At 39.5% G+C, this 16,401-nt stretch overlaps 1 protein-coding gene across 5 annotated transcripts in view; it reads right to left on the bottom strand.

The window, feature by feature from the left end:
- The window catches only part of osbpl5 (oxysterol binding protein-like 5), a 46,828-nt gene that overhangs the window by 16,688 nt on the left and 13,739 nt on the right, over positions 1–16,401 (bottom strand). Inside the window, exons 1-8 of one of the 5 annotated variants that reach the window (XM_085281707.1) lie at positions 4,638–4,697; positions 4,327–4,482; positions 4,028–4,101; positions 2,857–2,937; positions 2,516–2,617; positions 2,104–2,307; positions 1,624–1,708; positions 1,353–1,515 (exon numbers count right to left, since the gene is read on the bottom strand). In XM_085281707.1, the coding sequence (XP_085137833.1) occupies positions 1,353–1,515; positions 1,624–1,708; positions 2,104–2,307; positions 2,516–2,617; positions 2,857–2,937; positions 4,028–4,101; positions 4,327–4,462 (845 nt within the window). In that variant the 5' untranslated portion in view covers positions 4,463–4,482; positions 4,638–4,697. Of the gene's footprint in view, positions 1–1,352; positions 1,516–1,623; positions 1,709–2,103; positions 2,308–2,515; positions 2,618–2,856; positions 2,938–4,027; positions 4,102–4,326; positions 4,502–4,637; positions 4,698–16,401 lie in introns of those variants that run through there. The other 4 variants (XM_085281706.1, XM_085281705.1, XM_085281708.1 and 1 more) reach the window with 4 other exon arrangements.

Below are 16,401 nucleotides of genomic sequence, written 5' to 3'. Positions count from 1 at the left end.
TTTTTTAAAATATAGTTTACACAACAGTTGAAGTCTATTTAATTTTTTCATTTTTTGGTTCTGGAAACTGCTTGGTTATGATTCAATGATGATTTAAAAATAAACTGTCCCAAACATTGTGAAGTTATCCAACGTTGGATTCAGCAATAATGTCTCCAGAGAATCCATGTTTCTTCATCCACTGTTCTGAGCTGACCACCAGAAAGCACAGAGGCTGTATGTGACACAGCATGGAAAAAGCCAGCCAAAGAGAGTAATGGTAAACGGCCTGTATTTGTATAGCGCTTTTACTAGTCCTCCCTAGGAACCCCAAAGCGCTTTACACACCCAGTCATCCACCCATTCACACACTGGTGGAGGCAAGCTACAGTTGTAGCCACAGCTGCCCTGGGGCAGACTGACAGAAGCGAGGCTGCCATATCGCGCCATCGGCCCTTCTGGCCAACACCAGTAGGCGGTAGGTGAAGTGTCTTGCCCAAGGACACAACGACCGAGACTGTCCGAGCCGAGGCTCGAACCGGCAACCTTCCGATTACAAGGCGAACTCCCAACTCTTGAGCCACGATCGCCCCTTGGGAGACCACAAATCCCAGTTGTGGTCAAAAACAGCCAAGCAATGACACATCAACCAGCATTTTATCATCCATGTGATGATGCATAATATCTGCCTCACTCTGCCTCAGTCCAATATTTCCAGTCTCTTCACTGCCTGCAAGTAGCTCTGAAAACCATGTCTGAAAAATGCAGCTCATTAAACAGTTTGATTCAAAAACTAAACACTAAACTAAACAGAGCACTATTTTGCCCCAGGTCCTAGTCCAGCAAAACTCTTATCTGTAAGGTGAGATCCTGCCCTCAGTTCAGCCAAGCATACCCAGGGGTATTTGTTATAATGTTGTGTGAATTGTGATGAATCTATGGTTTCTTATAAGCCTAGCAGAGTTTTTAAATAAGGTTGATTACATACAAGTGCACTAAAAGTGACTTTTTTCCCTAGTTGCATTACAAAACTACGATAATTTAAAGAACAGACAGTTTGAAATCTCCTAGTTAAAAATGTATAGAGAATAAATAAAATAAATAAATAAAATCTGGATTTGACGTTCTTGGGCTTTAGCTGTTTTATCACATAAGTGAGAGTACCATGGGAATTTCTGACAGTGATATGAAAAACAAAATGGGGCAAATGGTCAACAATCAGAATCAGGATCAGAATACTTTATTAATGCCTAAGGAAATTATGCAAAGCGTGAATACAGGAATCATCGGTGATCCAATAACAACAAATTATAAAAGAAAGACTGAAATCAGTCATATGTCCGTGGATCTAGCTGTGTCAGTTTATGACTTACTGCAGCAGCTCTGTATCAGTGAGTGCCGTGGACTGCAGCAGGTTCAGTATATGGGAGGACTCTGAAGTCGTGCTGATATCTCCTTCTTTCCCAGCTTTGGCCGTCAGCTTGTAGAGGCTGGAGCAGCTCAGAGCCAGCTCCAGGGCATCCATCCAACACCGACCTGGAGAGCAGATTTTTTTTTTTTTAAGGGGAAGAAGGGTTGATCAGTTTGGTTGCATATATATAGTTTCATCAAACATGCAAGAAGCTGCACCTTCAGATGCCTCACCATCAGACTCAGATGCAGCTCTGAAGATCAGGTAGTTACTGGGTAGAGGCTGCGTGATGGAGCCAACGTTCTCTCCTTTGGGACCCTGAGGATATGGATCAAATACTGACTCATGCTTCATGTTGTGTATTCATGTTGCACCAATTGAAACAAATGGCTCTCCCAAGGGCCATGAGAATTATGCAGCACTAAACGAGATAATTATCATTTAGAAATAACATTTACGGTGAGGAAAATAGAAGACAGCCAGTTTCTTTTTAATACAACCACTAGGTGTCACCCAAGACAGATTTTTTTCCCCACACAAAGTAAAATCAAATAAAATTATTACTACACAAACAAAAATAAAATCAGATTTAACTGTCTAAATACACAAAATATTAAATTGTCCTAATGCTGAGTGAACTTGTCAATTAAAATCTAACTGTTTTTGATTACATAATTTTAATTGGACAGAATAAACCTACAAATATGTCTGACCTTGACAGCCCAGATTGATTTATCCAGTGGGTGGTACAGCTTGAAGCAAAAGCCGTCCTTCTTGGAGGGTCTCTCGATCAGCTTGCATGCACTGAGCAGGATGGTACCCACCCAGTGATCTGTTTTGGGGGTCTTATAGATCAGAAGAACCCCAGGCTTCAAGGCACACCACAATCTGGTCCAACTTTTTAAAGAGCCACGGATCTAAAGAAGCATAAGGGATGAGAGTGGAAGCAATTTAGAGTACAACTAAATAAAGTAAAGAAAATGAAATATGTTAATTCACAACTGCAGCATATTAAATATTAAGAGCATTGAAAAGTAAGAGGGAAACTGGGAAGTCAATATGTAATGACATCAGTTTAACATCAAGGTTATTATTATCCTGGCTGTTACTGCAATAGTGTCACACCTTTAACCAGTTGGACATGATGATGACGCTGGGGTCCTTAAGTGCAGTGGACAGTTCTTTAGCTGCTCGCTTCTTCTCTTGCCTATAATTCTGCTTTTGGACCTTTAGAACATTATAAAAACAAAAGCAAACAATAATGAAAGATCAGAACTGAACAAAGGACTGATATCAAAGTTTTAACACTAGGTGGAAGCAGAGTCAAACTAACTCTAGCATTCAACATTCAAAGACTTAACATCAAAGGTAAACATTTAAATATTTGAATACTGCAATGTTTAAAATGAGCATGCACATGAGTCAACACAGCTGCTGACCATCTCAAGCAAGGATGTGACCTCTACCTTGAGCGACTCCTTCCGGGCCAGCTTCTCGGTGGGGGAGGGGCAGTCCTTCTCAACACCATTAAACATCCTGGACTCAGACTGGAGGCGGGAGTTAAGACAGAAAGGAAAGACAGAGTTAAATGATGGACAAATAATCCTGTTGGGAGGGATTTTAGTTTAAATAAATCTGTGGTTAATAAAAGTTTAAATAACCTTATTTGTTTTAGTTGGGAACGGCCCAATATTTTACTGTTTTCAAAGGTTTGTAAAGAGGGGTGGGTGGCCCTTTCAGTCAGCAAGGAAACTTGGCAGGCAGTCATTTGTGGCGCTTTGACCACACACCCACTAACTTCCTTGGTTAAACAACAAGGGGTGAACTGAAGTAAACAGACATTAGAATCACAGTGGTAAGTAATTTGCAATTTCACTGTGATGTGCAGTTACTTAACCACTTGTTCTATATGCACTAACCCAATATTATCATCGAGCCCACACAGGCATTCTGTAACATCCAAAGAGAAAGCCATTTTTCAAATGTGGTACACGACGACAATCCAGGGTAAATGACAACATGCGAGGGGAAGGCTATTCTCAGTATTTTGGGGTGACTTCAGGTTGGGAGACGCAGCTGTGCATGTGAATTATTGCACATATAAATAGGCAATCTTGCAAGACGAGGCAAAGCGACATGAGGAGAGGAGACGAGACAGGACTATTACCCACTGCCACTGGAAATGTTTATTTACCACTCCTAATTCATATTTATAAGGGCGGAGACAGATAGGATAGTTAGCACTAATACAACATAAACAGCACCGGGGCAAAATAGGTCTGGGAGTCAAATACATGGCTTGTGGTCCTAAGGACACAGTTCCCACCACTGGCCTGAGATTTCAAATCCCACAGTTTTATATTTATTCTTGTTGTGTTGGTGCTGTTTAAACACAATGTAAAATTTTCCCTTCCTTCTATATTTTTTAGTGACCCATTTGTTAACCACCCCCTGAAAATAAGCCTAAACAGCTGCTGGATTTCCCTATGATAAAATTCTCACAGATGTCTCATTCTGCTACCACTATGAGCAATCAGAGAGAACTAGTCATCACAAAAGGCAACAGTGTGCTCTCACCCAATGAGACATTAATAGTCAACTGTTGAGGACCTGCCCAATCAGGAACTGAGTTCTTACCTTGCTGCCTGGTGATAAGACAGGACTAAGTTCATTACTCAGCATGGAGAGACCGTTCCTGTCTGTCTCACTGCCTGGTGGGAACCCACAACACACAGTCACATATAAATGAAAAAAACTTGCTGACAAACAATTAAAGCATGGCAGTGCACAAAGCAGTTAAGAAAGAGCAGCTGAGGTTTGCTGATTAATATGGCATAAGTATGTTTCACCACAGTGCGCCATACTTTCCCAGACACTGGAATCCACTATTTCACAAAATATCACGTTTTGTCACTTGTGACATCTTGACCTTGTACCTGGGCTGAGGTTGTAGAAGTCGTTGTCTCCTCCATAAGAGAGGTTCCTGGTGAGGGTGCGGGGATCAATTTTGGGCGGGGAGGTAGCACTGGGGCACAGCGAATACCTCCGATGAAACAAATTCTCCTCCTTCATCCTGGCGGCCTGCTTCTCCTCTGCAGGGGAGAGACGCATAAAAGAAAAAATGGAGACAAGGTAGATGTAAAAAGGATGGAAGAAAAAGATAAAGAAAGAAATCTGTAGCTAGAACAAAAGGGAACTTTCAAGTTCTGAGCCTGCATGCATTAGTTCAACCAATATTTTCATTTACCAATAGTGAAATATCCTGTCTTTACAGATCCCTCTCTTTTGAATCTGATCTTCAACCCGTTTCACTGACTCTCAAACTCCATATTTATTCACTTCTTCTCTCCGTCTATGTCAATCCATAAGAGCCCCCACCCTTTCACTTGTCTCCTACACTAACAAAGACCTACTGTACGAGGACATGTAAGCCTGTTCACATAATGGCACTGTGCATGGCAGTGACAAGCAGTTCACACTGTGTATTGTCAGAGTAAATGACAGATGGAAGCCTCAAGAAAGTTCAGTTAGTCTGACCACAGACATCTACTGTGTCCAGCCACACAAACGCTATTCTTATTTTCCCCATTTCAAAAACACAGCTTCATCAGTCCTTCCCTAGATATCCACAAAGAATTATCTTCTAAACAGTTGCACATTTCCACCCACAAAAAGGGACAAATGCAGCAACTGCACATGTGTACAGGATCAAGCTTTAGCTCTGTAGCTTCAAGTCGTTGTTGTGCTGTTGTTAATTTATAGCAGTGGATGAGTCATACTTACAGACCACCAAGCCCACATAAAGAAAAGAAAAAAAAAAGCACACACACACACACACACACACACACACACACACACACACGAATCTATACGGGTGTACACATGCTGTATGCATGCCCTGTTTTCGCCACCACTGAGCTCAGAAACGATTGACAAGTTGCAAACTATTCTTAGCACGTTATTAACGGCTGCTGAGGGTCACAGCAGTTTCCAGAAAGATCGTTTTACTCAACCAAATAGATGTCGAGCTGATCGTAGCAAATCAGAGCGGACTGTAAAACAGGCAGAGCGGAACCACCTGGGTCTGTCTGAGCAGCTACACTCTGTCCCACTCAGATCAATATAATCCCATTCATTTTCTCTCAGTATGCAAACACATACAGTAGACTCCCCACCTACATAGCGGTCTCGCCTACAAGCCTCCAATTACAACACTGAAGAACAACAGATTATATAAAATTCATTCAAAGAATGTTTTCACAGACTGATTCATCTTTAACTCTCCCACGTTATTCCACTGTGATTAGACACATGCAGGTGCAGCAGGAGAAAATGTACATATAGGTATTACAGACTCCACCGATTCACCTGAATCTATAGAAATGAGTAAAACTGGAAATTAGATTAAGTGCTGGAGAACTACTTGAGGACCTCCCGCTACAAGTGCATTCTCGCACATATTAAAAATACAAAAGCATTCACATCCGCGTGCTCGTCAAACCACTCCCTACTTCCCTCTATTGCCTATTCTGCACCACTGACTCATTCCTTCAACCTCTTGACTCCCTGCTGCTTTCTAATCATTCAATCTCTTCTACTCACTTTTTCCCCCACCTTTGCATCATCGCTCTTTCAAAAAAAGCAGGTATGAATGAGCAAGACATGACACAGAAGAAGATCAATTCAACAAGAAGCTTTTTTTGTCCTTGTGGGTCAGAGCTATAAATAGCTAATGTTTTGCTGCAGTGCATGCGTGCATATGTAGTACACCGCTGAACCCTGAGTGGGGTGCAGACTGCATGGAAAAGAGCTTGAAGCTTGAGCATTACACAACAGCAAAACACAATGGCCTGCCATGCTGCATGGTGATGGACACACACACAGTATTAATACCACTTACAGTACATCCCCGAGTCAGACTAATATGTAGGCAGACATGAATACTGACAGGACAAACCAATCGCAGCTAGCTCTCACTGTTGCAGGGAAGGATTAGTTAGGAAAAAGACTTGAGTATGAGGACAGTGGCAGAGCAGACGGAGCATGGGTGTGGCATCCTTGCATGTTTAATGTGTTTGTTCATGTCACCCTGTCAGTGAGGCATATATGAAACAGTAGTGCTAATGTGTGTTTCTTCAATGAAGCAAGTTAAAAAAAAAGGAGAGAGAGAGTGAGAGAGAGAGAGAGAGAGAGAGAGAGAGAGAGAGAGAGAGAGAGAGAGAGAGAGAGAGAGAGAGAGAGAGAGAGAGAGAGAGAGAGAGGCTACGCATACGTGACTGCATGCGCGCCTGCCTTGCTGCTGCAAACTGAAGGGAGGATTACATCTGCACATGATGTAGTGCCAAAGGAGAGATAAAAGGCTCCTCTCCAACAAGCAACTCCAGCACTAGCGCTGAGGCACTGTGATTTTACACAAAACACCCAAATAAGTTAGGAAAAGCATTCTTTTCATTCACTTGTATAAAAAGACACAAAAGTATCAAACCAAAACACTGACCGTATTTATTCTTTAGAAGGTTCCAGTAAGGGCCAGCATATGACCTCTCAGACCCCTTTAAGACACTCTATCTGAACACAGCAGGAATCAAAGCGTTTATAGTTGTTCTGAGAAGCAGTTGGAACGAGGCTAGTGAGGTTGGAGTATTCTTCAAAGGGAATTTATACAATACTAATAATCACTGATATGCACTGGGGTTCTCAAGTTACTTCTGGCACGATGACAAAAGTTTACAGAACACATATCAAAACTTCTTTCAATAACAATTTTAAAAACATTGAAGGGAATTATTACTAAATTCCCTATAAAAAATAACAACAAACAAACAAGTGCATTGGGTAGATCTGCCCACTGCCTTCTCAGTGGAAAGAGAGAATGCAAGGGGGTTTTTTTTGTTTTTCTTTTGGGGTTTTTTTTGTGCGTACACATAGACACACACACGCATTTGCCATTTACACCGAATGCTCGTTTTATTTTACAGTAAGCTTACCCACTGCTGGTGCACTTCCCTAGTCCACTTCTCTATTCTCATTTCACTTTTTTCTTCCTCTTTAGTCAATAGGTTGGTATACTTACAAAAAAATACAAGTACAAAACACAAAGACCAAATAAACACCCTCCCAAATGTAACTGAAAAAAATGAAAGGAAGAAAATAATCCATTAGTCTGGTTGATGTGCACTTGCTGCATTTCAGCACAAAATGCTAAGCTCTGATTGACATGCAGGCCAGCTTCCCCTTGCCCTTCAGAAGTACTAATGCCACAAATCAGTGGCATTAGTACTGTATCAGTGTGAGCAACACACACTGATACAGTATTTCAGAGACAACAGACAAAATGTCACAGGATCAGAACCCATGAGAATACAAAGGCAAAGGGTTTTCTTCACGCTTAGCCAGTTCTAACCCTTGACTGACCTTCATTATACTTGAACACAGCACGCAACTCACCTCTTAACACTCACCGCACACAACGCAAAGTTTGCCAGGCAAGGCTAACATGAGGTTCAGTTATCACAAATGCTACACAGGTGCTAGACTAATATTTACACACTAATATCAACATCTTGTGGAAAAGATAAGAGTAAGGTAACAGCACCAGGCCAGTCAATGACACATATTCCAGTGTCGTACATTAACCTTAAACTAAGAGAAGGACAGATTAAAAGAAAACAACAACAACAGAAGAGTCTGACCCACAGTTACCTTGTTGAGATGAAAGCACATGAGGCCTGTTTGTTTTTAGTAATCACGCCTGGGAAGGCAGGGGAGTGGAAGACGTATACATGTTCTAACCTGTATGTTATTCATTTGCTCGACTGATATAACAACCATGAATCGCACATAGAAGTCTCAATGTGCTCACACAATGCATTTTCAGAAATTATCTGCTCGGTTTTCCAGTAGCCACACGCTTTGTTTTTTAAGTGACAAGAGATCCTGTAACTTACTTGCAGTTTGAGAGAAATTGTAAAGTTTAACTTCTTTTACTATGAACACGTTATTCTTCAATTAAGGAAGTTACTCAGTTGTCATTCTTAGAAAGAAAACCAGAACTGGCAAAAAACCTGTATTGGTAGGTCACACTTTGGAAAAAAACTGGAACTCAGATTTAGCCAAGAAAATTGCAACTGGTCCAAGCTCTAGTTTACGGCATGTTAAAAAAAAGAGTAAACATTCCCTGACATAGACTGGTGACGTGTGCAGGATGTAACATACCTTTTGAATATGACAACTGGGATAGGCTCCAGTGTCCTGTGACTCAGAACAAACAGAAGTTAATGCAAATACTTCTTGGATAGATTCAGCTTATGCCAGCTACACTGAGAACTGCATGTCACCAGACACAGAGATACACCTTAAATTTCACAACTTAAGAGTGGCCAGTCAACAACACTAGCAGCTACATTATTAGAGAAGGAAAAATGTTTCTGGAATTAATAAAATGAAATAGCCAAAATTCAACACAGACACATACAACAGTGGTTCGACCCACTGATGAAGGACACTGTGGAATGGTGTTCTTTTAGCTGTGTTCAGATTAAAAACAAAGCTTCTATTTTGGTCCATATAACTTCCAGTAATCTTAAATTGTATTCCAACACCTCAACACACATTGGCCCTGCTATGTGCCAGAGCCTCAAAATGCAGAAAGCCAGCATCAAACCAGCTGTTCTTAATACGATGGCACAGATTAAGTCCATACACTCCCCCATCTTTCCATTGCTCTATCCATCCTCCCTTCACTGCCCCCAGCCATGTTAACCGTCATTTTCCTGTAACAACTGGATGACCACATGACCTAGATGTATGAGCCGAACATAACATGCATTGACCTTTTTTTCTTTTACTCCTGCTTAGGGACTGCTCAAAAAGTTTATATTCCTATTATTTGAAAAGAACATGTATAATTTCTCATCCTCAGCCACATCACATGAAAAAAAAAAACACTGCTTAAAAACTGTCATGAAAGATGGTGAGGTATAAGGTCACATTTTGTCCAAATTCATTCTGCATATTCAACAAAAGTGAGAAGAAAAAGTTATTAAAGAAAACAAAAAACTCCTTAAATGTTGCAAAGCTTAGATTTAAAAGCGCTCTGTAATTTCCATCCTCAACTACAAGCTGACCCGGATATTTCAGCATCAATCAAGCATGTTTAAAATATATATATATATAGTCAATGGTCAAAAGCTTCACGAACATTTAGAACTTCTTCCTGAATACAAAACACAAGGGTGCCTTAGAAACTGCTGATAACTACACACTGACTCTTTAAACAAACAATTTTAGCTATTGTGTTTAACAGCACATGAGAAAGGTAGAACTACTGCAGGTCTTCTGTCACTGTAGGAAACAAACAGAGACAGTCTAATTTTGTAACTGTGGGAGGATGTGTGGTTTAGTGTTCTATTCTGAGTGTTGTGGGGGTGCTGGCATATTTTAAGGAACTGAAATGGAGAAAATGCCTCCCAACCAGATTTCCCATCTGATCTTACCTTAAATGGGAAAGTCCACTTCGGTCTATAAAAGACTGGGGTGGTCCCTACCCTATTTTAAGCAGCAAGGTGAACAGTTGCACCCTATGGTAGTATTTTATGTGCTTATATTATTCTTCCCGATCACTTCAGTTTATGTTAAGGTCGGGAAAGCTATCAAACATTATAAGTTATTTCCCTGGCCTGCTAAGAAGGGCTTAGGATTTGCCAGTTAGTCAAAGAGTTTCAAATGTTCCCAGTGCTTCAGGTTAGACTAGCAGAACATCAAACCATGATAAACACAATTTAGAACAGAGGCTTCTGTCATGAAGGAGTAAAGAAGACCAGGAGTCCCTACAAAGGGGATGGCTGCAAACTTTAGAGACTTAAGAAAGATTAACCCAATAGATTTATCTGTAAATTGAAATTGAACCACTTTTTTGGTTTTATCAAAACAACTACAGATCCAAAACATATTCAGTGTGAAAAGTCAGACTCAGGCCAACAATCGCTTTCCACATTTCCACTCTTTTCACAGACGTATTATTCTATAGAAAAACGTAACCTCTACCGACCTCTACCTTTCAAAACAACAAGTAAATTAACCCTGTCTTCTTGTTGCTTAGTGTGGATGTGTGTGCATGCACGTGTTTTTAACATGACTGATTAAAAAAATAAATACATTTAAAAAATAATCATCACAATAATTCAAAGAAACGAGGTGTCTAGAGAACACTAACTAGCAGTTATTTCTTTTCAGAAACTCCAGACTGACATTATACAAAAACAATTGCAGTTTTTGTTTTTGCTTTCACAGAATAAGTCTGACTAAGAAAGCAGGTCCTAAGACACACACTGGAGCCATATTTGACCTGGCAGACAGATCAAGCCAGCTGGCTCCATATATGCTGGATCCAGGCCAGGGGATGCAGTGTGTGAGAAGTAGCCTTGGGCCAGCCTTGATGGAGAGAAAAAAAAAAAAGTGGACATCAACAATCATGCAAACGTATATGGACATGTGCATGTAAACAGAGGGCCTAGCTTACTATTTCAACTGTCAGACGACCTCAATAATTGACTGTGACATGCTGCAGTCTTGACTTTGACTTGTTCTGACACGCTCTCCCTTGCTTTCTTTTTTCTGATGTTCCTCCTCTTGAAGCTCATGTACAATGCTGCTTTAGCATGATTAAGGATGTTGCTGGTGATGGTGAGACTAACCTGACATATTAATGGATCTAAAAAAGTATGTGAAAATTAACATCTGCAGATTGACACCTCAATAAGGTACGTGCCCCAGCACATACAACACAAACACACTAACAAAATAACTCAAACATGATTAAGGCCGACTAGGAGAGAAGCCATGTGCAAAGATAATGAAGATTTATTTTAAAGAACGAAAACAATCATAGCATTTTAGAGACGCTAAAAAGGTTCACTTCAAGCCCTCTTTAAGTAGCGTTCAAGTTTTACCGCCTTATGTACAAATCCTTCTGTTCAATCTTGTGCCATTTAGTTTCTGCTGTTTGTAAACACCGAACTTTCACTCATCATAACTAGCACATGTATTTTAAGATATCTGTGTGTGACCTATTAAAAAAAAAAAAAATACAAATAACTTAAGTGAGAACTACGCCCAACAAGCTGTGTTGGGAAGGTTACTTTTAAAATGTATTCCACTACAGATTACAGAATACATGCCCCAAAATGTATTTTGTAACATAATCTAGGGCTGCTCGATTATGGCAAAAATGATAATCACGATTATTTTCACTGAAATTGAGATCTTGATTATTTGACGATATTTATTTAACCCTTTAAGACCTACTATAGAACCAAGTCCGCCAGAGCTTATATTATTTTTTTACATGTTGTAGTGCCATTTGTGGGAGCATTTCAAGTTGCTATACAACTGTTATAGCCCATATTTTAATAATATGTATGCATTAAGTCCATAGTAACTACATTAATTGCAAAAAAGTGCAATAAACTACAAAAAAATTGAAAATCGTTTTTGTTTTTTTACATATATATTTCTACTTGGAGAAATTTAAGAGGCTTATCCCTCAAAACTTTAAATACAAAAAAGTTGCAAAAAATAGTTTACAACAACAGGAAATTTATTTTGAGTGTCTTCATAGTTTTATTTTGGCGATGCAGCAATTTTTATATACTGCAGGAAAAACAAAAAACAATCCTATGATGCAAATTTGCAAAGAAAACAGCAGGTGCATCAAAATAAACTATTTCCAGCAGTGCAATTCGAGTTCTAAGCATCCCAGCAACTATTCAGAAAAGTCAAACATGACCAGTATAGGCTTTTAAGGCCTACAAGTAAAAAACTACATTTTCCACGAAAATGACATCACTTCCGGTTTCGGGCAGGAAATGGCGGACATGCGATAGTTTGCGCTGATGTCTGTTTCACTGTGGGAAGTGTTAGGAACAGCTGATCGGATCAGCAAAGCGTGTTTCTGGAATATTATGTTTTTGTTCCTGCAAACGCTTTTTATGCAATTTTTGCAAAGCTTTATGTGGAAGGAAACTGTGACCGAGGACAAGCTGATGGCATCAGATGTAAGTACAACTCCTCTGGTTTCATATGCAAAACAAATTATTGCGCTAGCTTACGCGGTTCCGGTTCTACAGGGATTTAAAAATAGTTACACAAAACGGAGCGTGCTGCTCTGACCGGCTAAAGGGTTAACAATAACAATGTATTGAATAATGACTTTAAAAAATAATATAAAATAGTGTGCAACACCACTGAAGTTTTTTTTTAACCTCTCTTTTCAACCAACGGCAGTCACTCTCCTCTCCAAATAACTTCTGCTTAGCTTTCCGAGCTTCCCTCGGGTCCTCTTAATCAGCGGTCTCCAACCTTTTTTGCGCCATGGACCGGTTTATGCCCGACAATATTTTCACGGACCGGCCTTTAAGGTGTCGCGGATAAATGAGGGAGGGGCTAATAATCGGCTCAGTCATTTTTAATGATCATTGAAAGCCCAGATCGTAATCGTGATTAAAATTCGATTAATTGAGCAGCCCTAACGTAATCCATTACGTTACTCAATGAGAGTAATGTATTCTGAATACTTTGGATTACTTAATATATTATCATGCTTTTTACAACTACATGAATGTACTATTGCTGTGTGAATTATTACTTTTACTGAAGGTTACTCGCCATACCAATAGCAACTAGATTTTTAAATCTTAATATAAAATGAGTGACAGTAGGTGGACATTAGGTAAGGCTGCAGTTTTTGCAGCGATCTCGTATAGAAAACTATCCGTATATAAAACAGGTCCGCGGCTCCAAACCGTAGTAAAGGGATCTCTGGCTAATACGTCGGGTTCATGTCGGGCTCGTAGCTGAAAACTAGCTTTACTTTGTTGTCTGGGTCAACTTGTGTTGAAAGGCTGCTCCAAAGGAACTTATTGTTTCGGAGAAAAACACGAAAAAAGTGTACAATCGAGTTTTAAGCTTACTTACAACTTGCCTAATCAGGCACAGTCTTTTTGGCTGCAGTGGTTATTATTATATTTACATGCTTCCATCTCCCGCTTCTGGTCGGTGACAACTTGTACTTTTCCACTCTCCTTTTTCGCCCTCCCTCGCGCTCACAAACACATAACAGGTATGGCAGTGCAGTCTCCCTGCAGCACGGACTACACTGCCCATGAAGCTACATTCTTTAGGGCAATGTAACACTCTGCCTATTGCCTTCATATTAAATTATTTTTGTGAATAACTTTTAAAAATATTTCTTCACGTCATTATGCAAGCCGCAAGTAGTGGTGACATGGGCCACGAGATTGAGACACAGGCATTAGAGCGTCTTAATGCGTGTTTTGTTTGGGGCGTGGAAACCAAAAATAGAGAGGGCACAGCCGAACATATGAAACAGGAAAATACCGCCGTGTAAGCTCTTTATATCAACAAAGTAACTGTATTCTGAATACCACCTTTTTAAATGGTAACTGTAACGGAATACAGTTACTCATATTTTGTATTTTAAATACATAACGGCGGTACATGTATTCCGTTACTCCCCAACACTGCCAACATGAGATTGCATTGGTAATCCACAGATGCTATGTGTATTACCTGTGCCTACGTGTTATAGCTGTGTGTGTTGTCACCATATGGCAGTGTGCATATGGAGCTGGTAATATGTGCTACTTTTGTTGTCTGTGCTGGTGTTGCTACGTTAGCTTGGCCCGTGCTACAGAGAACATCTTTTTAAGTCATAATAGACAAAGAATCTTTCATCGAGTTAACACTCAACTTCCCAAAACCCCTCTCAGAATAGCCATCAAAGTTCAACAATGAATCCTGCATATCTAGCATAGTTGGGCTGCTAACATAAAACCTGGTGGGTGATGTTTTCAGTCACTGGGAAGATTTGCTTGGGGGAGATACTGTACTGTACTTTACCAGCCTTTGCTAGCAAGAGCCATTTCAGGTTGATACAATGCCAGACTATGTCTGGGAAGAAGATGGGTCAACAGCATTTTACTTTGAAACTACAGGACCAACCCCAGTTTTAACTGTCCTAATGTCTTAAGATGGAATGCAAAGGCCAAATGCTTTGTTTTTTCTCCCTTCCTAATAAAGCAGGGTGAAATGAGTGAAGTGAAACAATGCTGAATGTTCTTTACCTTGTTGCTAAAGGAGGGATGTCAAACTCATTTTACATCTTTGATCTTAAGTGGTCCAGATCAGTGAAATTCTCCTTTCTGTCAATATCAGTAAGTAAGCTTAATCCCTGAGATATGTTTTGTATAAGAAAAATATGTGCAATTTTAACCTTATATCTCAGTTTTCAACCTAATATAGAAACTGTTGTATTTTAAAAAAGAAAGAAAAAAAAGAAATATGTCAGCACAACTCTTTGGGCTTAAATGTTGACTGTAATATAATTATAAAGCATGAAGGTTTTGTTAATTCGCAGAAAATAGGTTTTTTAAAAAGTTTTGACCCATTGTAATAAAGATACATTTTTATAATTGATTATTTTTTCCTGTCATTTAATCTATTACTAAATTCATTTTATGTAGTTTGAACAATCATGGGGAGAGAATTTAATTGTAGAGACTGAGCAAGGAAAATTTCACCCCCTGGACCTTATGTTTGACACCCATGGTCTAAAAGCTACAAAAACACTTGAGTGTAGTTAAGTTTAGTGTGCTGTGTGGTAGTAAGTATGATAAAACAAGTAAAAAAAGCAATGGGTGCATAATTATTGATAATAAACGGGATAAGAAGTACAGACAAAAAAAAATGACCCCACATATTAACACATATGTATTCTATATTTAATCTAAACTCTGGCTATGGGAAGCCAAGCCTCCACCACTGCAATCTTATAACCTAGGTCCTTCTTCACATTGTTAAATGAAAACTAAAATAAAAAAAACTAAAAAAAACAAAGTCAAAATATGCAGTTCAAATGAGAATGAATTTATTGTCAGTGGCATTCTAATCATATCTGTCCTTGCCTTCTGTTCAGTTCCAAGTCTCTGCATTTCTATTCCAAAAAAAGAACTAAAGCCATGAAAAAGCAGTCAGTGTGAGCCAATTTTCTTATCCCTTTGCATCTTGAATTAAATATTACTGCACCACAAATTAGATACAGTCTTTTGCTCTACTTCAACTTGCTGTGGTGAATTAAATGCCCTGCAGCTTTAGAACAGCATTTTTATAGCACCAAACCCTTTTCTGTACGAAAAGGTAACGATAAGCTGTAAGAAACCTCAAAAATTAAATGAAGAAAAAGATAAGCCAGCCTCAGTCGCTAATTTGTGCAAAACAGTGTTCTTATCTTGCACCCAAAAAATGTGCACACTAACTTTTTTTTGGATTCATTTAATGTGTGCATTGGCTAAAGTTGCTCTTATCACTGCATGTAATCAATCAGAATCATGCCAACACATATTTATATATAGGAATCTATTTAGCTCAAGCTGTAACATAGAGAAAGTGGTTAATTTTAGTAGCATCGGATTTTTGTTTCCTTTAATTAATTTCTTTATATGTTATTTATAACAACGGCAGAGTTTGTTTTTGAGCCTAAATGAACCTGTGTGATAAATCAGCACAGGTTATGAGCTTGGCTAAGTGTGGACCTCAGGGGACACTGTCTCTCTCTGCTGGAGAGACAGGAGGTGTGAGGGACTGGAACAAAGATGCCTGCCAGCAGAGAGAGGGAGGCTGCGTGGCTTAAGATGTCAAGAGATAACGGATGACAAGGTGTCAGATAGATAACGGTAATGCAAAAAACAACCCAGAGAGCAGATGAGGGCAGAAGCTGATTGCAGATTCCCTGTATTATAATATTCCAAACACCAAATTATGTCTCATACTTTCTGCAATAAATAATCCATTTTCACTGGAATGTCTGTTTTCAACCTGATAAAACTCTCCTACTTCTCCTACTCTCCTAACTGCTGATTTCTTACCAGCTTGGTATGTCATGGCCAAAAGATGAACCGACTGATAGTCAGTACAATAACTGAAAGAAGTGTTAG

This window comes from Mchenga conophoros, linkage group LG7, assembly GCF_057382185.1.
Source record: "Mchenga conophoros isolate Kocher_MC1m ecotype Shallow Benthic linkage group LG7, M_conophoros_male_GT1.1, whole genome shotgun sequence".
In the NCBI taxonomy this organism is placed as follows: domain Eukaryota; kingdom Metazoa; phylum Chordata; class Actinopteri; order Cichliformes; family Cichlidae; genus Mchenga; species Mchenga conophoros.
This window is presented reverse-complemented; position numbering and strand designations above follow the sequence as displayed.